This window comes from Capra hircus, chromosome 8 (assembly GCF_001704415.2).
Source record: "Capra hircus breed San Clemente chromosome 8, ASM170441v1, whole genome shotgun sequence".
Lineage (NCBI taxonomy): Eukaryota > Metazoa > Chordata > Mammalia > Artiodactyla > Bovidae > Capra > Capra hircus.
Window position 1 is genome coordinate 109,721,777 of NC_030815.1, and position 21,994 is coordinate 109,743,770.

The 21,994-nt window shown below is 45.1% G+C and overlaps 1 protein-coding gene across 1 annotated transcript in view; it reads right to left on the reverse strand.

Moving 5' to 3' along the window:
* MEGF9 (multiple EGF like domains 9) overlaps positions 14,964–21,994 on the reverse strand; it is an 81,144-nt gene continuing 74,113 nt past the window's right edge. Inside the window, exons 5-6 of the mRNA XM_018052699.1 lie at positions 21,405–21,674; positions 14,964–19,657 (exon numbers count right to left, since the gene is read on the reverse strand). Coding sequence (XP_017908188.1) covers positions 19,206–19,657; positions 21,405–21,674 — 722 coding nt within the window. The 3' untranslated portion in view covers positions 14,964–19,205. The remainder of the gene's footprint in view (positions 19,658–21,404; positions 21,675–21,994) is intronic.

Genomic DNA, 21,994 nt, shown 5'->3' on the forward strand with positions numbered 1-21,994 from the left:
GCTTCTTCCTACGGAAACGAGGCGGGGTCGCCGAAGCGCGCGCGGTGAAGCCAACCGGACTGGCCAGGAGACCGGGCAGGGAAGCGCTGGCGGGACGCCATATTAACTAAGGGCAGAGCGCCTGCACTTGTACCAGCAAGACCGAAGGAAAGAGCGTTAGGCCGCCATGTTTAGTGAGGGCACGCGGGACGAGGCTAGCGGAGGCGCCATCTTTGTTCAGGGCTGAGCCAGATTTGGGCCGTTAATTTAAGCGGGAGATGGGAATTCGGCACCTACTTTTGGGGAGCCGCATAACTCCTAACCAAGTGTATACTCCGAACCTTAGGGTCTGGGCATCCCAGAGGCTTCCTCCTTGAACTGAAACTCCGTTAATCGGTTGTGGGAGTCGCTTTAGAAAAATCCTACCTACGTATTCCCAACTCGAGTAATTTGCACACTTGGTTTGAAATAGATAAGCGCATCCCTATGAGCCTAGTGGTCAGTGACACTCCCTCTCCAGCCTCTAACCTAGTGAACTTTTATTACCTGTAGGGCTCGAATAATGCACCTGGGATCAGTATGCTGCTGCTGCTAAGTCGCTTCAGTCGTGTCCGACTCTGTGCGACCCCATAGACGGCAGCCCACCAGGCTCCCGCATCCCTGGGATTCTCTAGGCAAGAATACTGGAGTGGGTTGCCATTTCCTTCTCTAATGCATGAAAGTGAAAGTCAAAGTGAAGTCGCTCAGTCGTGTCCGACTCTTAGTGACCCCATGGACTGCAGCCTACCAGGCTCCTCCGTCCATGGGATTTTCCAGGCAAGAGTATTGGAGTGGGGTGCCAGTGGGAGCAGCATACTGAGGCCAAACGAGAGGAAAGACTCGCCTAATTGCATGCACCGGAAGTCTGTCGACAGGACACATCCGTGGCTCCTGCGGACTATCAGTATATCTGAGCTCTCTGCTAGCCCTGGCCGCCTTTCTTAAAGCACACAGCAATCACTAGATCATTTTGGCAGAGCTTGACCTGTGAAAGCAACCTTCTCCTCATCTCGGTGTTCCTACCTTCCTCTGCAGACTGTCTGGAGAGCAGAGAGCCGGATAAAAATAACTTGAAAAGATGAATGACTGGGTAGATATACCCATCCTCCTTCAGCCTCAGTTTCCTCATTCTTTCCAAAGGGGCCTTTTTAATACTCTGATCTACAGCAAACCCTTTCTTGTATTCTCAGCAATCTGTATTTTTTTCCCCTTTGTGGCACTCACCACATTTTGCAATCCCATACTTCTGTATATAATTTTTTTTCTTATGTCTTCGGCACTAGACTGGAAGTTCTGTGAGAGCGGAGACTGTTCAGAATTGTTCAAGGCTGTATCTCCAACACCCAGCAGGGGTTTAAATATATATGTTGATGAATGGTTCACTCAATATGGAAAATGGGGCTGATATTATCCTGCAAGGTTTCTTCAAGTTATTTTATTGAAGTATCATTGATTTACAGTGCTGTGTTAGTTTCTGTTGTATAGCAAAGTGATTCAGTTGAATATATGTATGTGTGTGTATATGTCCCCTTCTCCAAGGGATCCTCCCAACCCAGGGATCGAACGAACCCAGGTCTCCTGCATTGCAGGCGGATTCTTTACCATCTGAGCTACCAGGGAAGCTATGGAGATATATGGAGAAGGCAATGGCAGCCCACTCTAGTACTCTTGCCTGGAGAATCCCAGGGACGGGGGAGCCTGGTGGGCTGCCATCTATGGGGTCGCACAGAGCGACTTAGCAGCAGCAGCAGCATATATATATGTATGTATGTATGTATGTATAGGTGTATGTATGTATATGTGTGTATATGTGTATGTGTGTGCATATGTGTGTATGTGTATATGTGTGTGTGCGCACGTGCATGCATGTATATATGTATGTATGTATATATGTGTGTATGTGTGTATATGTGTGTGTGCGCGCGTGCAGGCATGTGTATATGTATGTATGTGTATATGTGTATGTGTGTATGTGTGCATGCATGTATATATGTATGTATGTATATGGGCTTCTGTGGTGGTCTAGTGGTCAAGAATCCACCTGCGAATGCAGGAGACACAAGAGACACGGTTCAATCCCAGGGGCAGGAAGATCCCCTAGAGGAGGACATGGCAACCCACTCCAGTGTTCTTGCCTGGAGAATTCCATGGACAGAGAAGCCCGGAGTCACAAAGAGTCGGACACAACTGAGCATGCGGGGGGGGGTGTGTGTGTGTGTATGTGTGTGTGTGTGTGTGCGTGTATAATATTCTTTCTCAGATTCTTGTCCATATGGTTTACCGCAGGATATTGACTGGTTCCCGGTGCCATATGGCAGGACCTTGTTGTCCATCCATTCTATATATAATAGCTTGCATCTTATCCTGCAAGGTTTTTGTGACAATGTGGAGATGACCTCAGATTCCTTTACTACCTAGTCATGGTAGTCCCATCTCTCTCCCTCCCGCACCCCCCGCCAACTCCCTCTCTCTCTCTCTCTCTGTCTCTCTCTCTCTCTCTCTCTCTCACACACACACACCCCTTAGTGAAGGCGGCAAATCACTGCCCTGTCCCGCTTCCATCCCCAGATCTTCAACCACGTCCAGAATCAGCAATAAAATAACAGTCTGAAAGAAAGTGGGCAGGAACCAGCGGGCACGCAGGGAAGGGGCAGCCCTCGATTCCCTGGAACCAACAGTCCAATAAGATGAATGTGTCCGAAAGCAGGGGAGCTGGCGTGTCAGGATTCCTGCCGTGATTCCGCCCCTGACTCCCTGTGATCTTCGGCAGACCGCTCCTCTTCTGGGCCTCAGTTCCTACAGCTGTTAAATGGGAGGATTGGACTGGATGGCTATCTCAAGACCTCACAGATCTAGGGGAGCTTTCTTTCTGTTGATTTCAAAGCTTCTAATGCACAACCAGCTCTGTTCTGGTGTGGAGGGCTGAGTTGCAAATCATTACTTCCCGAATGAAGGGACTAACTTTCTGTCCAGCAGATGAAAGCTCTTGAGAAGGGAAGAAAGGCAGAGGTTGTGCACATTGTGACGTTTCTTACGCGACACCTGTGCTAGGGACATCGCAAACGGTGCTGAATCTAACACAACCACCCTCCGGGCAGGTGCTACTGTTATCCCCGTTTCACTCACAGATGGGAAGACTGAGGCTGAAAGAGATAAAAATACCCTTCTTGAGGTCTCCCTGCTGGTAAGTGGTAAAGCTCGGATTTGAGCCCAGGTCCCTCTGAACCTTCCTGAAAACTCTAATTGTTTCAGGAAGCCTGTCCGCTCTATTTGTTTCTCTCCACTTTAGAACTTGGGATTAAGAGGTGCGGTCTACATTTAGACACTAGTATTTCAGGGATATGTCCACCAGACTCTACAACTTAGACACCTGCTTCCAGGTGGCCCCAAGATGAATCTAGGTGTGGGCAACTCAGGACCGGAAGTCTGGGTGCCGGGATCCTGACTCTGGGAGGTCGTCCAACTTATCCTGGGACCTGGGTCTCTTTCCCTGGCTCCTCCTTGATTTTCCTTTGTGTAAAATGGGAGAGACCATGCTGAGCTCACATGGTTACGTTCGATACTTTGGAAACTCTAAAGAAGAAAGAGCCGGGGAGGGGTTCTCCTTATGATGAATCTACTGCCCTTTCAGCAAATGGCCATATTCCTGGCTTATGTGCTAAATGCTTTAGTGAACCTGGAAACTGAAAATAGAATCAACTACACAAAAGATGGGCTATTTGGGCAGTTGTTTTTCCTGTTGTCATGGTCAGGGACAAAGCCCTTTGCCCCGTCTCTGTCTCACCATGGCCTTTCTTTCTGCCAGGCCTGGAGGTGACGTCACTACCACCAGCTGTTTGGGCTATCTGGCGCCATCTCCTTGACGACAGCCACCCAGCCACAAAGCTGGCATTATTATTTCCTTGGACAAGGTCATATCGAATGGCTGGGAGGAAGTCGCTTGCAGCCAGATGTTTCTCATTAGGGAAGAACCCTCAAGACACAGGAGCTGCCATTCCTAGCAGCAAAAATAAGGTTTTCTAGCATGGATACATGCACACTGCTACTTTGCACTGTTTCATTTTATCCTTACAGCACTGGGAAGTAGATTAGGATGGCTGGCTGTCTTGCTCTTCAGGTTAGGAAAGTAAGGCTCAGAGAAGGGAAGAGATTTGCCAACAGCCACACTTTCTTCCTTTCTCTCTCTCTCTTTCTTAGCTTTTCATTTAGAAATAATTTCAGTCTTAGAAAAAGTTGCAAAAAGAGTACAGAGATTTCCTCATATAACCTTCACCCAGCTTCCTAAAACTACTAATATTTTACATAACCGTAACTCAATTGTCAAACATAAGAAATTACATTGATATGATATGATTCACTACAGATTTTATTTACATTTAAGCAGTTTTCCCATTGATGCCATTTTTTTGGCCCAGGAGCCATCCAAGCTTCCATGTGGCTCTGTCCACATCTTTCATGATGCTGACACTTCAGGAAAGTTCCGCCCAGTGGTCTGGGCTCGTGTGGTGTTTCCTCGTGGTAAAACTGACGCTGTGCACTTTCGGCAAAAGTGCCGCACAAGTGACGCTGTGCCTTCCGCAGCCACCAGGAGGCGTGTGTGCGTTCTCCCGCGCTCAGTGTGTGTCTGACTCTTTATGACTCCATGGACTGTAGCCCATCAGGGTCCTCTGTCCATGGGATTTTCCCAGCAAAAACACTGGAGTGGGTTGCCATTTCCTTCTCCAGGGGGCCTTCCCGACCCAGGGTGAGCTTGCATTTCCTGCATCTTCGGCATTGGCAGATGGATTCGTCATCATCTGCACCGGGAGAGATGGACTCTCCACTGCACCGCCTGGGAAGCCCAGGAGGAAGATGGCGTCAATGTGTCTCTTCAGTTGGTGCTGTTAACTCTGGTTTCTCCAGTAAGGTGATGTCTGCGAGGATCCTCCGTGATAAAATTGCTATTTTTTATCATTAATAAAAATCATGATGATATTTGAAACTATGTAAATACCCCATTTTTCATCAGATTTTCACCCGCTAATCCAGCAGCCATTGATAATTCTTACCCAGAATCTCACAGCGTGCTTCGCCGGTCGATGCCGTCCCGTTTTCATCATCCCTTCTCTCTTTACTCGTTGGAGTTCCACTGTGAGGGAGAGCTTTCTCTCCTCCCGCATGTATCTAGTTTGTTTATTTAAATCAGGATGGACTCGTGGATATTTGTTTTACCTTGTGGGTTAGAACATATCACCATCGTTATTTCTTCTGTTACACAAATTGTCCTAGATTTGACCAGGTCGCCCTTTGAACACAGAGCTGTGCCAAGATTCGAACCCAGGCCCGTCTGGTCCCCAGGTCAGCAGTACCCCTGGCCCGTCACCTGCCCGCTTGCTCACAGCTCTCTTCCCAGCCAGCCCTCACCAGCGGCGGTTCCCGGTCAGTGCCCCGCATCTCCCCCATAGGATGCTGGGTCTCTGCACCAGTGCTGTCCTCCAGGACAGATGCCTGGCCCCAAGCTGTGTGCTGTGCTCAGTGCCAGTCTGCCAAATTAACTCGAGCCGATTTTCTTCTCCAGACGGGGAGAGGAGTGAGAGACGCTCAGTATCGAGGGGATGGCATGTAGATTACTGGGCTCCAGCGGGTAACACATGTCAGCATCACATGGCCTTAGATCTGCCGATCCGCCTCTCTGGGCTTCTTTTCTTATCTGTAACTTCAGCGCATTAGATTTAAACGTTGAGTCTCCCCTCGGCTCTACCCTTCCATAAATGATGAATGTTAATCACCATGCGTTGAGCTCTTTGTCTGTGCCAGGCACTATGTTAAAACTTCACGTTCAGTCCTCGCAGTAACCACATGAAATGGACCGATTATGGTCCAGTTTTACGGTTGACACAACTGAGGCTTAGAAAGGAGAGTGATTTGTCTGGCCACTCGGCAGCTAAGTGGTGGAGATGGGAGCTGAACCCAAATTTTATTCTACAGCCCAGGCTTTTGAAAACCATGCCATTGTGCCTTTCACTGAATTGCTGTTATCTCTGCAGTCACTAAGCCTGTTAAAATGCAGATAAGTATTATAAACCCAAGTAAAACATCGTTAGTATAAGAATAATAAGAGTAAGATTCTAGGGGCACAGAGAAAATAGATGACTCATTCTGACTGAGAGGTAGGGGTAAAGGTGTTTTATAAGCAAGATGAGTGCAGAAGAATTGATGCTTTTGAACTGTGGTGTTGGAGAAGACTCTTGAGAGTCCCTTGGACTGCAAAGAGATCCAACTAGTCTATTCTGAAGGAGATCAGCCCTGGGTGTTCTTTGGAAGGAATGATGCTAAAGCTGAAACTCCAGTACTTTGGCCACCTCATGCGAAGAGTTGACTCATTGGAAAAGACCCTGATGCTGGGAGGGATTGGGGACAGGAGGAGAAGGGGACGACCGAGGATGGGATGGCTGGATGGTATCACGGACTCGATGGACGTGAGTCTGAGTGAACTCCGGGAGTTGGTGATGGACAGGGAGGCCTGGTGTGCTGCAATTCATGGGGTCGCAAAGAGTCAGACATGACTGAGCAACTGAACTGAACTGAACTGAACTGATGCCCTGCAAAGGCAGAGGAGAAACCTGCGCATGCCAGAAATAAAGTAAGACCGCTGTTTGATGCAACACCATTTACCAAGCCCATGTCAGTTTCCTTGACGCTGCCTCATAATTCTAACAAGTTTGCTGTCCTTTATGAATAAGGAAACTGAGTCTCAAGAGACAAGAACTGATTTTTCCAAGGTCACACAGTAAGCTAGTCACAGAGGAAGAAACTTGGACCTCAAGTTTTCTAGTTGCCAAAAGCTGGTGCTCCTGAATTGTGTGTGCGTGTGTGTGCGCGCGCGCGCCTGTGTGAAACTTGCAGAAGGCATCTCAAATCAAGGTCTCCCTGCCTAAATTGATCATGCTCAGTACCATGGCCAGATCCCCAAGCAGCTAAACCAAGAGTCTGGCTATAAGAGGGTCAAAGACCCCCAGGAAAGCTGCCTAAGGTGCCAGGGGGAGCTTCCAAGCATTCTTCCCAGCTGCACATTTGAATATGTAAAACAGCAACAGCTGTAGGCAAAGACAGATAACTGAGCTAATCAATCTTCTGGACATTTTGCAGATTAAAAGAATCTCAATGTCTTGATCACGATTTGCAGGATGCGGTGGTACACGTCGCTTCTCCCTTAAATGTGGTGAATCCCCAATAAGAGAACAGGACAGGACCTGTGAAGGAGGACCGCAAGGAAGGGCTGTAGGACCCGATTCCTCAAAGGGATGAATGTGAAGGACTGTGTCCCCGCATATGCCTCTCTCCCTGGCTGCACAGGCGGCGCCCTGTTGAGGACGCCCAGCCAAGGACAGGCAGAGGCTTGAAGTCCAGCCCACACTCTGCTTGCCAGGCTGGGGGCTCCACTTCCCACGCTGAGTCCACTCCAAAGAAGGGGCATCTTTTCCTAACTCTCCCAAAGGAGCTCTGTGTGCTAGTGCTTCTGAAGAATCTAGAATCCCTTTCCTTCCCCTCTCGGCCTAATTCCCAGAGTTTCCCCACCCACAGTTTAAGAGAATGTTCTGGGCCACCATCTCTATAGATGCCGCACCTCTGAACTTCCAGAGTACCCTGGTCTTATGGCACTAACACAGCTCTACAATCATCCACTAACTTGCCTGTCTCCTCAATTAGACTGAGCTCCTTGAGAACAGGATTTTATTTTAAATCAGTTTTCAGTTCAGTTCAGTCGCTCAGTCGTGTCCGACTCTTTGCGACCCCATGAATTGCAGCACGCCAGACCTCCCTGTCCATCAATTTCACTGAGATATAATCTACATACGGAAACACGCAGCCAGTCTAAGTATACATTCTGACCTGCTTTGCAAATGGATATGCCCAGGTAACCACCGCCACAGCCAAGGTCTAGAACAGTGCTCTGCAAAAGAACTCAGATGATGGAAATGTTCTGAATTAGCACTGTCCGACGGAGCAGCCGCTGGCCACGTGTGGCTATTGAACCCTGGTAATGTGGTTATGGGAATGAAGAACTTAATCTTTTAATCTTTTATCTTTTTTTTTTGAAGTATAGTCAATTTACAGTGTTGAGTTAGTTTCAGGTGTACAACATAGTGATTCATTTCTGTTGTTTTTTTTTTCAGATTATACCCCTTTACAGGTTGTTACAAGATACTGGGTGTAAGTCCCTGTGACATACAGTAGGTCCTTGCTGCTTATCTATTTTCTGTATTTTAGTCTGAATGTGTTAATCCCATAGTCCTAATTTGGCCCTCCCCCCTCTCTCTCCCCTAAGGAAACCATAAGTTTGTTTTCTTATGTAGGAAACCATGATCTGCTTTCTAGCATTAAAGATTTGCCTTCTCTAAAGCCTCATGTACCAGGCATTATAATATGTACACTTTTTGTGCCTGGCTTCCTTTGAAAATGGGAACTTTGCATTCTATATCCTAAGGTCTATTATTGTGCTTACTTGCTCAGTCATGTCCGACTCTTTGCTACCCCATGGACTGTAGCCGCCAGGCTCCTCTGTCCCTGGGATTCTCCACGGAAGAATACTGGAGTGGGCTGCCATTTCCTGCTCCAGAGGGTCTTATAGTTTTCTGATTACAGGTATTTTCCTCCATATTTAGACTCATTCCAGCGTACTTTACTCTTTTTGGTGTGACTGTAAATGGGCTTGTTTTCTGAATTTCTCTGACAGTTCACTGTTACTGTATAGAAACTGCAAGGGATTTCTGCGTCTTTATTTTGTATCTTGCAACTTCACTGAACTCACTGATGAGCTCCAGTAGGTTTTTAGTGGTGTCGTTAGAATTTTCTATGTGAAACATCATGTCATCTGCAGATGGTGACAGTTTTACTTCTTCCTTTCCAATTTAGAGTCCCCTTTTTTTGTCCAACTACTCTGCAGTGCAGGAGACCTGGGCTCAGTCTCTGGGCTGGGAAGACCCTCCAGAGAAGGGGGATTTTAAAGATCTCTTATAGTGCACGGCAAATAATAGGTGTTTAATAAGTGTTGGTGAAAGAACGAATTATAAATCTTTATAAGAATTAGTGACCTGGTCCCAAACACTTTTTTCTCTGTCTAACAGAATACAGGAGTGAAAAAAGGCTCTCACAGAAACCACTGAACTCAATCTCTTGGATGTATCGATGGAAATACTGAGAACTGGTGGGATCCATGGCCTGCCCTGGTTCACTGTGTAAAATCAGAGCAGACTCCAAGGCCTGAGCTCTCCTCACTCCCCAGCACTCACTTCCCATCCCTTCCCCATAGGCAAACCCACCGACCCGTGAATCCCCGTAGAAGCACAGGAACGCTGCGGGATGCCACGCTGCCTCCTCCAGCCCCCGGCGCACACCGTCCCAGTCCCGGGTCACCCACCACAGCGCAGAAACAGCAGCGATTCAGCTGAGAGAAGTATCTCCTTTCGTTCCAAAGATACCTAAAACCTAGGAGTGGCTTCCTCCAATACTGGGCTAGGGGTTGGTTTTCTGATCAGAGAACAAGCCACCTGGTACTACTCAACGGAGAAAGAAGAACACTGCCTTTGGGGGGAGGGGGGTACTGCCTTAATTGAAGGCCTCCTAAATAAAAGGGAGAGAGGATAGGACCCAGCACTCATTATAGACATGGCACGCACTGGGGTGCTTCCCTGCATCCTCAGTGCGGCCCTAAGGGGTCAGCATCATTACTCTTCTCCAGAGAGGACAGAAGGACTAGGGGCCCTCTGTTAACCTGCCCAAGGCACTACCCTGGAGCTCACACTGGAATCCTCTCTTCTTCCAAAGCTGATGCTCTTTGTATTGTTAAAGAGCTTTTCTGCTGATATTCCAAGATGTGTCCATTCATTAGTAATAGCCAAGTAATCTGTATGGTCAAAGCTATGTAGTCATGTACAGATGTGAGAGTTGGTACATAGAGAAGGAAATCAGTCCTGAATATTCATTGGAAGGACTGATGCTGAAGCTGAAGCTCCAATACTTGGGCCACCTGATGTGAAGAGCCAACTCATTGGAAAGGACCCTGATGCTGCAGAAGATTGAGGGTGGGAGGAGAAGGGGGTGGCAGAAAATGAGACAGGTGATAGCATCACTTACTCAATGGACATGAATTTGAGCAAGCGCTGGAAGACAATGGAGGACAGAGAAACCTGGCGTGTTGCAGTCCATGGGGTCACAGAGTAGGACATGACTGAACAAGTAATCTATGTCATTGATTGCTGGGAAAGTAAGCTAAATTAGGTGTCAGTTGCTAATGTTCAGTTCAGTCGTTCAGTTGTGTCCAACTCTTTGCGACCCCATGGACTGCAGCATGCCAGGCCTTCCTGTCCATCACCAACTCCTGGAGTCTACCCAAACTCATGTCCATTGAGTAAGTGATGCCATCTAACCATCTCATCCTCTGTTGTCCCCTTCTCCTCCTGCCCCCAATCCCTCCCAGCATCAGGGTCTTTTCTAATTAGTCAACTCCTCGCATGAGGTGGCCAAAATATTGGAGTTTCAGCTTCAACATCAGTCCTTCCAATGAACACCCAGGACTGATCTCTTTAGGATGGACTGGTTGGATCTCCTTGCAGTCCAGGGGATTCTTAAGAGTCTTCTCCAACACCACAGTTCAAAAGCATGAATTCTTCAGCACTCAGCTTTCTTTATAGCCCAGCTCTCACATCCATACATGACCACTGGAAAAACCATAGCCTTGACTAGACGGACCTTTGTTGACAAAGTAATGTCTCTGCTTTTTAATATGCTGTCTAGGTTGGTCATAACTTTCCTTCCAAGGAGTAAGCATCTTTTAATTTCATGGCTGCAGTCACCATCTGCAGTGATTTTGGAGCCCAGAAAAATAAAGTCAGCCACTGTTTCCACTGTTTCCCCATCTATTTGCCATGAAGTGATGGGACCAGATGCCATGATCTTAGTTTTCTGAATGTTGAGCTTTAAGCCAACTTTTCACTCTCCTCTTTCACTTTCATCAAGAGGCTTTTTAGTTCCTCTTCACTTTCTGCCATAAGGGTGGTGTCATCTGCATATCTGAGATTATTGATATTTCTCCCAGCAATCTTGATTCCAGCCTGTGCTTCTTCCAGTCCAGCATTTCTCATGATGTACTCTGCATATAAGTTAAGTAAACAGGGTGACAATATACAGCCTTGATGTACTCCTCTTCCTATTTGGAACTAGTCTGTTGTTCCATGTCTAGTTCTAACTGTTGCTTCCTGGCCTGAATACAGGTTTCTCAAGAGGCAGGTCAGGTGGTCTGGCATTCCCATCTCTCTCAGAATTTTCCACAGTTTGTTGTGATCCACACAGTCAGAGGCTTTGGCAGAGATGCTCGTGTAGTCTTAGCCTAATTTCACTAATGTCCTCCTCCTCCTCTTTGGTATACTATACTGGTCCTTTCATCCTTAGTTCAGTGGCTTAATGACCTCTGTCTTTTAATACAAAAATGTGAGGTACAAATTATAAGTAAATGAAGTTCATTCTTTACCCAGGACCAATATCTGTTAATATATCTGCTTCCTTTCCATTTTAACTGGAGGAAATTCAAAACATAACTGCTAACCAAACTCTGATCCTTGCTCTGGAATATAAAGCCCTCTCCATTTCAGACAATTCCTTTGGGGATTCATGGCCCATTGGAGTCTACACAGGTTGCTTAACTGCCCCCTAATTATTACCTCAACTAAAACAGAATCTTCACAGACAATCATTAATGTCCCTATCCTTGCCTGGAAGAATCTCATCTCTTGCCAGAAGCAGCTTCTTCAGATGAAATTGGATAATCCCCTGGCCTTGGTGATTAGAGATAACAATGGCTCATTTGGGAAATATTTGGGGGGAATTATAAAGCTGAGAGATAGCCTCTCGGTTCTGCAAGCTTCAGAAAATAAAGGCAGAATGGGGAGGACACCAAAAGCATCCACATAGACTCAGATTGCTTCCTGCCCAGTCAGCGCGTGTGTGAGGGCACACAGTCCTGTCTGTGGGCAAGGCCTCCGTGCACTGAGGAGTGGGCTTCGTCGGCGCCGCTCCACTGGAGGGGATTCTGCGCTGTCTGTTCCCAGCGCCGCTCAGAAACATCCCTGTTTACAAGCGACCTGGTGCTGCCCCAGATCGCGGTCTATTCGGTTCCTGGTTTAGACTTGCTTTACTTGAAAGCCTTCTTTGCAGTTCTTACATGCCTTTACCATTATTTACCAGTGTAAGCACTGCAGTATAGCAGAGCCCATCATTCACTCATTCACTCACATTTGTTGAGCACTTTCTGGGGCCAGGACTGTGCTTGGCAGTGGCATTAAAAAATGAAGACAGTCCCAGCTCTCAAACTGACCAGATAATGTGATGATATCCATCATCGTTATTATCATCAGTATTCATTGTTCCTTTCTCTTTAGAGTTTTCCTGTAGAATGTCTTTTTAAGCAACTTATTACATTTTCCATTTTTGGTCATTATACATAAGAAATCATATTGTATGTCTTCTATGCCTAGCTTTTTTCGCTTGACATTATGTCTTGAGACTCATCCATACTGATGCAGATAGCTGTAATTCATTCATTTTTGACCACTGTATAAAATTCTATTCAAAGTGTATGGATCAGTTCAGTTCAGTTCAGTCACTCAGTCATGTCCGACTCTTTCATTCATTTTTGACCTTTGTATAAAGTTCTATTCAAAGTATACGGATAGGCCACAGCTGATCCATCCTCCTACTGACAGGCAACTGGGATGCTTCCAGTTATTTTGCTATGACAGATGATGCTGCAGTGAAGCGTCTGAAACGTGGGTCCTGGTACATATTCGTGAGTTTCTCTAAACTGTATACCAGGAGTAGAATTGCACGCACATTTTCAAAATAGTCTATTGTTTCACTGTTTTGATTCTGGTTTTAATCATTCTTCCTTATGCTTAATGACCAAATGTTAATTTACAGTGCATGCTCTACGCCATGTCTACGGCTGAACATCTAACGTTTGTCTCCACTTTTTTAACTTTATATACAACTCGGGGGAAGATTTTTTTCCCACACAAAAATTTCTGCTTTTGAGGTTCTTTTCTTATGAGGGATTTCTGGAAGTAGATTCCTTGAATCAAGGCTGAACTGCTTTACATTCAGTGGGCGAGAGGACTGTGGCTGAAACATAGAAAGGGTCCCCGTCCGAGCAGCTGTCAGTCTTTTGGGGGTCACAGATCCTCTGCTGCTGCTGCTAAGTCGCTTCTGTCATGTCTGACTCTGTGCGACCCCATAGACGGCAGCCCACCAGGCCCCCCCGTCCCTGGGATTCTCCAGGCAAGAACACTGGAGCGGGTTGCCATTTCCTTCTCCAGTGCATGAAAGTGAAAAGTGAAAGTGAAGTCGCTCAGTCATGTCCGACTCTTAGCGAGCCCATGGACTGCAGCCCACCAGGCTCCTCCGTCCATGGGATTTTCCAGGCAAGAACACTGGAGTGGGTGCCATTGATTAAGAGTATGGACCTTTTCTCCAGGAAAAAAAGAAAAGGCACATAAAAATGGTTTATGTTCACAAGTAAGCATTTCACACTCGTGTCCAGTTTCAAGAGTTTCTCAGACCCTCTGAATCACGTATGCTGACATCTCTATTAAATAAGACATACTGTCGTACCCGCTGAACACAAAGCTGCTTATACTACTTCACCAAATAAGTCCAGAGCAGCCACTGCACCTGTCAAGTACCTTCTGTTCTAACCCGCCATTTCCTGAGCACCCACGGTATGCCAGCACTGTGCCAGATACTAGAGACGAAAGAACACGCGCTCCTGGCTTCAAGGATTGCAGTTTACCAAGGAAGACATAACATAACAAGTATTTTTAATAAAATATCTGCAATAGGAGAGATATTCTTTAGGCAAACGGGGGTGTATGTCAAGGATTTATCAACCCTCTTTTATCAAGGGGTTGCAAAGAATGAATAAACATTTTCCAAGATGTTATAGATAGAAGAGACAGTACCAGCAAAGGGAAAAAGACATCATATAACCTGGTGAATACAGGAAATTGTACATTATTTTAATTCAGTTGGTAGCGAGCATAAGGAAGGGTTAAGACGCTTCCTTATCTGGAGCGGAGATCGAAGTGAAGTTAAAGTTGCCCAGTCATGTCTGACTCTTTGTGATCCCATGGACTATACAGTCCATGGAATTCTCCAGGCCAGAATAGAGTGCATAGCCTTTCCCTTCTCCACGGGATCTTCCCAACCCAGGGATTGAACCCAGGTCCCCCACATGGCAGGCAGATTCTCTAGCAGCTGAGCCGCAAGGGAAACCCAAGAACAGTAGAGTGGGTAGTCTATCCCTTCTCCAGTGGTTCTTCTCGACCCAGGAATTGAACTGGGGTCTCCTGCACTGCAGGCGGATTCTTAACCAACTGAGCCATCAGGGGTGCCCAAAGGATCTCATAGAAAGAAAGAAAGAAAGTGACGTCACTCAGTCGTGTCCGACTCTTTGCGACCCCATGGACTGTACCCTACCACGCTCCTCCGTCCATGGAATTTTCCAGGCAAGAGTACTGGAGTGCTTTGCCATTTCCTTCTCCAGAGGATCTTCCGGACCCAGGGACTGAACCCAGTCTCCCTCATTGTAGGCAGATGCTTTACCGTCTGAGCTACCAGGGAAGTCCAGTGGATCTCATAGGGGACAATTATTAAACAAGATTATATGTTAATATATGATTTTTGCTTCAGGGTGTTTTGTTTTGAGAGGGGGAATATTCTTCGTGTGGCAGTTTTTTCCCCTAAGTGGAACACATTCTTTAAGGGAACTTCTTGAAACAGAAAGCATGGTCAATAAATGCAGGATACAAAGATTTTCATGAAGCAGTTTGAAAATAAGTGATCTGTGACACATATTAAAAGACTTCCAACACCTGTGACCACATAAAAAAGTAAAACAGCAAATCTACAACAGGTACAAATTATATACATTTATTTTTTAATAATTTTAAATAACACTCTTGTATAAATTCTTTCTTATATTCAAATCATACACAAATTTAGAAATGCATTATGAAGCCTAGTACAGCATATGAATGAGACATGTTTTTCAGATGTGCGTTAGAATTTTAGTGACATAAATACGATTTTAATGTTTCAGAAACACTCCCAATCACTCGGGCGGAAATTTAGCGTGTTACAGAGTGCTTGTGCCTAGCGTGATGGCGTCGCTTTAAATTGGTCAGCTCTCAGGCCAGCGCAGACCTCAGGCCTGGTCTCACGTTCCAGAGCTGCTGGTGCGGTTACTGCAGATGCATGATGAAGGTTCCCAGTGGCCTCTGAAAAAGCATCATTTGACCGCTGACATTCTGGTGATCCATAGCCTTTCTAGTTCATGTGGTATCATTTGATTTCTTCAGGTGAATCAGTGCGTTCTTCCTGCTTCGTCCCTTGGCATAGTCACTGGCTCAAGGTTGAGTATACTAACCTTCTGTCACTGCCCTGCACACATCAAACTCATTTCAGCTCCCAAACTCCTATCAAGACGATCACAACAGACCAAGGCTCCTCGTCGATGAGGCCAGAGGTGCTTCCTTTGCTCTAGCGGGTTACCTTGGGTTGCTTTTTACTTTTCAGAAACTTTTGTGGGAGCTTTCTTTCCTTGTGATATATAAATTGAACTCCTTCCCACATACCTCAAAATATAAGAACCAGGGAATGTTCATAATCAGAGGTGCTATATTGACCATATGTCCTACAAAAAAAATACAGGACCAAAGTGAATGATTTAATAATGCAGTCCAAACTAGGGCTGCCAGGAAGGACTGTCGCTCCAGCTCTCTGGCTCCAGAGCAGCACAAGAGGGGCTACACGTCCTCCAGGCACTCAGCGGACCGCAGTGAGCTGCAGGGTCAGTGAGCGCTGCCTGGACGGTCAGTCTCCCGGGAATATTGGGGCGCGAGCACAGACATACAATGTGATGCTTCAACAAATCCTCCCCCCACCAAACCTCTCTCCTCCCATTCCGTGTCAGCTCTGCCCATTCTTCAAATTCAGGTATCCCTACGAGTAACACATTACGTCCACAGGACCTTAGTATAAATGAGGCCTAGTTTTTAATCATCATTTTTCTCTGTAACTAGAGAAATTCTATTAGTAAGACACCTCTGGGAGCTAGAGGACGGTGGTAGGGAGGGGAAAGTGAGGGGAAAGTGAAGGAAGACAGACAAACTTCACAACACCACCTAGGGCATCTGACTGCCAGAAACGCCTAAGGGCTTACTGCAATGAATTAATGAGGATGGAGTTTCATCCAGTAGCAGTATCTGCCCCTCATCCATGAGAGTCACACTAGTCTTACTGCATTTGAAAATAAACACATTCCTACTTCTTAGACACTGTTAGTCTTTCTAAAGGACACATGGGATCCTGGTGCTAAACACCATAGTAGGTGGGGATCATACTTCTAGAGGAATGATTGCTGTGTTACGCGTTCCATGCCAATTTCCTAGTGTGATTTTGGTGTTAGATCACTTCATGAAGGATTTCTACTTTAGAGCAAAATTACCTCCACCAGCAGAAGCACAGAACGCTAAAGAATATTATTTAAAATAGATTTTAAGACCTTAATTTTCTTCCACCAGGATAAATTAAGAACATGGCCTAGCCTCTGTTCATAAATATTTAAAGGTAAACGTTCTCTGTGATTCAATTTTTTGCAATTCCTTTTAACGTGTTTCAAGGAATGTCTACACAGCCAGAATCTGGACTGCTCATTCAGCTTTGGCTCTTAGGCCCCAACAAACTCTTTCTTTCTTTACTGTGTTAACTTCTGTTGAACAAACGCTCATTTCCCACCATCCTCAATCCCTGGCTTTGAGGTCATGATAATCTGGGGAAAAGGCATAAGTCACTTTACACAATTCCTTGGAACAGTCTCTACACGCATATGTGGCAGCTGCTGGGGAAATCGGGTTTTCTTTCCCTGCTTGGAAAGATCAGTTTCCTTTTATGAAGCACAGACTGGTATTTTAATTTTCTTATCACCAACACTGGCTTCAGAGAGTAATCCTCCTGTGTTCTTTCTGCAAAGTCCTTCGTGGCTATATAGCCCTGGATTGTACCTTGTATTTACAAAAATCAGAAACGTTCACAGATGGGATTCTTCCTCCCAGCCTTCCAATGTCTGCAGCTGGGTCATTTCTGCACAAGCATTCAGCTGAAAAAAACATGTGCTTCTGAGTTGGGAGTCCTGATTCCAAGCCTAATGATATATGGTGCAGCCTTGAACAAGACGTTTAACCTCACCGATAAACTGGGAACAGCAATTACTTCCTCAAAGGCCCATGGTGAGGAACAAAGGACACAGGTACAGAAAGATGCCTTGCAAACTGCAAAGGGCTATAGAAACATTATCTAATTTTAATGTAATCTCTACTTTCATGAGAAATGGCCAGATATCCAGAGCCTCTCCGTTACTAGAAGCAGATTATCTGCCTGTACATCCTCCAGAGCACCATCTCCAACTGCAGAGGGATGACCAAATTCCGGGTTTTTCTCTGGAGAAGTTAGGCAGGTGATCAACTTGGCAGGGTTCCCTAGGTTTAATTTTTGCCCCCCCTTTTTTTTTTTTGTAACTACTTGACAGTTTGTTCTTCCTCCTATAAATATCTATATTTGACTTCTGGCTGATTTTCCTGGCTTTGCTTAATCTACACTCTGTCAACATCGTCATTAAAGGAGAGCAAAGGTAGAGATGGCCTCAGAGGAAAAGCTGCATCTAAATGCAATGACTAAGTATCCCCACTCAACTACAGAGCCAGCCTCTAGCCAGACGAGAAGATCAGGAACCACAGCACTGCAGAGGGACGGTACACGCCCCGTGGCATGTGGGCGGCAGGCTACACTCAAATGTAGGAAGCATTTGGGGGTGGGAGAGAATATAAATATTTCACAGGGATGATATTTCACAGGGGATCCCAAGTGATATGATGGCTTTTTTTTTTTGGAGCTAAAACATTTCTTCCTTTGGAAGACGATTTTTACTTAAAAAAACTTTTTAACAAGCATGTGTTCTACTTTAATCTATGTAAAATATAGAGAAGCTAATGTCTAAACAGGTGAGTAGTTTGGAGGATGCAGCCTTGTGTCCCAGCTTAACAATCATTGTCTTCAAAATCTATTGCTTGAATCTATAGGAAGTCAAAGACGATAGAACTCTACTTTTAGACTGAAAAAGGGAAAAATTAGAAACATCCAACCTCTTATAAATTTCAACAATGTCCAAAGAGGGACTAAAAATGACTGATGCTCACCAGAGTCCCAGCTCTAGCAATATTGCCATCTATTTTACAGTATTTTAACCCCATATTTTCTTTTTACAATGCCATTAACTGCTATACAAATAAATTCTAGATGATAAAATAAGACATGATTTTTTTTACAAATAGATACAAATACAATGCTGACCAGATATTCTACATTAACTATATACACCTTATTTCTCTAGGGGCAGGAATATTCCTTATTTTAAAACAATTTATCATTTACACTGAGGCCCTAAGGAGAATCATCAGCTTTCTGCTTTCCCAGACATTGCCTTCCTCTCTCTACCATTAGAAGCTTATTCTGTGCTTTAATCTTATTATTGAGCAAAAACTCTGGAAAGAAAAATCAAACCCTTCTAAAGATCTTCTTGGGACTTTACTGCCCCAATTATAGAAACAATCAAGATTGGGTATTATGACACAGCCCAAATATCAGCTTTTCCTCAAGGATGTCTTTTAGTCCAGTAAAATGAATATCCTTCCTGGCCGTCCTCTATCAGGAATGGAGCTAAAGTCTTCTGGCAGTCCTTTCCCCCTCCACACGCATCATCCTGTTTCCACTGATGGTGAACATTCCCCCAGGAATCTGTCTGGAGGTCAAAGCGGATTGGGGCTGCACTGAGAGGTCCAGCCTTCCACCCTCCCATGTGGTTTGGTACAAAAATATACTTTACTTCAAGTCCTTATTGTCAGTGACTGCTTCGGGTCTTCATGGGAAAACTAAAAGTAACAGGCTAAGTACGTTACACGTTTGTACCTGAAAATTTCCGACGCACTATATGCCTTTGCTTTCTCATCTCAGTGACTCTACCCAGGCTGTGGCGCAGAGGATGATGCTGTCTCAGTAAGCACTGTGGCCTTAAAGTCCAGGAGAACAGCTCCGGCTCCCCCTCAGGCTTTGTAGTTATGCACTGGTGTCGTCAGGGTCAGCTGCCCGTTGGGGGCCACTTCGCTGCCGTCATCCTCCAGCAGCCCTGACACATCGGCGTTGGGGATGCTGTCGTGGTAGCTGCTGAAACTGATGTTGTCTTCTTTCAGCTCGATGGTCCAAAAGGGGGCGTTGAGTTTCCGGTTTTGGTACTCCCGGTACATGTACACAGCCCCCACAAACCCCATCAGCAGCACCACCACAATGATGATGACTGTCAAAATGATGATGTTAAATTGGGTCCATGATACGTCAGCTAAGGCTGACGTGCTGTTTTCTGCAGAGCTTACTGAAAAGATAGTCTGCGGGGTTGTAGGGGTAAAGGTACTATTTATAACAGGGGTGGGCACTGATGTGGTCAAAGAGGCATTGGAAACCAAAATGGTAGAACCTTCAGGTGTTGGAACAATAACTTCTGAAAATAAAAACAGAGAATGAAATGTAAAAGACAAAATATCTTGTTTTAAGAAACAATAAAAGAAATACACATGGGAGTGGAAATTGATATGGATGTTGGCATGATACTCTGCTTCAAAGAAAGGCAAGTTAACGAATACTTTCTAAAGAAATACAGGGGAAAGAATCGGGGCCTAGAAACTAGATCTTACACCCATGGCTGTTATCCAAAATGCATATGATATCCATGCTGAAATCTCTGGGAAAATTCTAATGTTGGAGTTTTCCATCCTCCTGTACTCTTGAATAGACTCATACAAATTCCTGAAAAGGTAGTAAGTATGTCACTAGTGACTTCTAAATCACTTCGTTAAAAGTGAAAGGGATAGCTAATACTCGTTTGAACTAAAATAAGTTCCGCATGTCTGATGGCACTTCACAAAGGTAAAATTCTCTTTAATGGGGGCAAAAACAAAATAGGGAAAATTGCATTTCTAGTTGCTTCTGAAAAACACAATTTAAATGGCCATAGTTGACATCAGCTGAGAGAGAAAACAGCCATTGCCAGCACAGTGATTTTTCCTTTATGTAGATGATAGTTATTTCACAACTAAGGTACTATACTTTGTGCTTCCAATGCAGCATAGCTCAGGAGAAATACCAGAAGTTTGGGGATCAAGTAGAACTGTGTAGCAATAAGTAAGTGAGTGAATCTTCTTAAAACTGAGATTCCTCACCTATGAAATGGGAATAATGATATCGATTTTACGGAGTCCTTGGGAAGGATTAAATAGAGTATACAACATCATTACATTTAATGTCCATAGTGCTTGGCACATACTAGGCACTCGATAAAACGATCCCTATTGTCATTACAATTCATCACCACAGCCAGCCACATCAATCCACCCTAAAAAGAGGCGTTTTGCATTCCCTAATAGCTAATGAGAAAAGTCACCATAGTCTGGTCAGCTAAATACGGACAAGGCATATGCCTCCAGTGGGGAAGAGAACTGAGCGACAGGCTCTCTGGACTAGGGACAGGGTCCAATCTGAGTGATTGAGCCTTGATCACAGCAGAATAAGGATATCAAGAAAATGGTAGAAGACTAACTCTTGCCACAGGGCGACTGTATCAGCCCAGGATTCGGCTTCTGTCAGAATGTCAAAGGACAGTTTATAGAAGAGCTAAGAAAGTCTGAATATCCCCAACTCATCCTGAATTTCCAGTCATGAATTTTTATCTGAACCCTTACTGAAATTCCCTGTAAGAAACATTTTGCCACGAGTAAATTTTTTCTTTCAAAAATGAAGGAATATTTTTACTATTTCCTCCAACAGGTGGGAAAACTTAGGCTCAAAGTTAGGACAGAAGCTGGAATAAATTCTTATTTCTCAGCTAACTTCTAGCCAGGTTATAGGCTTCTACTTAAAAAGATCTTTGATGATCACTGGTAGTGATGAGAATACAGAAAGCGAAAGATAAAAGAAATGACAGGACTTTTAAATTATTAAAATAAAAACAGATGAAGAGAGGATGTGGGAACACTGCAACGACTTCCTCACATTTCTGGAGTTAACTCTGGAGTCTCAGCAGAGCAGCGGGAATCGAAGGGAATCTCTTTGGGCAAATCTCTACCAAAATCTATTTCCCCAAAAAACTTCTCTGGTGGGACTGGAAGCTTTTACAAAGCTAAAAGTAGCTGTCCTGACATTTTCATTGCTAAGTTAAGATATTAAGTTTGCACCCTCAGGTGGAGCTTTACCTTTCTTGATGCAGTTTCCCTCAAGGTCTCGATCGTAACCTTCCAGGCAGTTTTCACACCGGAACCCAGTGGTGTTGTGGAGGCAGCTGATGCACTCCCCGCTCTCGGGCTCACAGATCTTTGGAGTCTTAACCGGGTCCACGTGGCCGTGGCACTGGCACTCCACGCAGATGCTGTCAGAATTATAGTAGCCGTTGTTACATTCATTGCAGTTCTGGCCCGTGTAACCATCTTTACACTGGACACATTCAGGTGCCGATTCACCCAGCTCTAAAACAGCAAGAACACCAACATGGTTTAGTACACTTTCAAGTTGCTTCAAAATGCAAAACTACTACTAACCTCCCCCCACCCGCCGACACACACACACAAAAAAACATTTTACAGCCCCCGCCTATTATCTCCTCTCAAACTTAAGAAACACATGGAATCCAAACTAACAATTTACACCTTATTTATCAATTGTCCAGAAAACCTATTTAGGTAGAGAACAAAAGAAGTGTCCTTATCTAAAGAATCTGAGTAACTGAGATGGAGAGGCACTCATAATTCTTTTATTTCTTCCTCTTTAATCATGTAAGACAGGATAA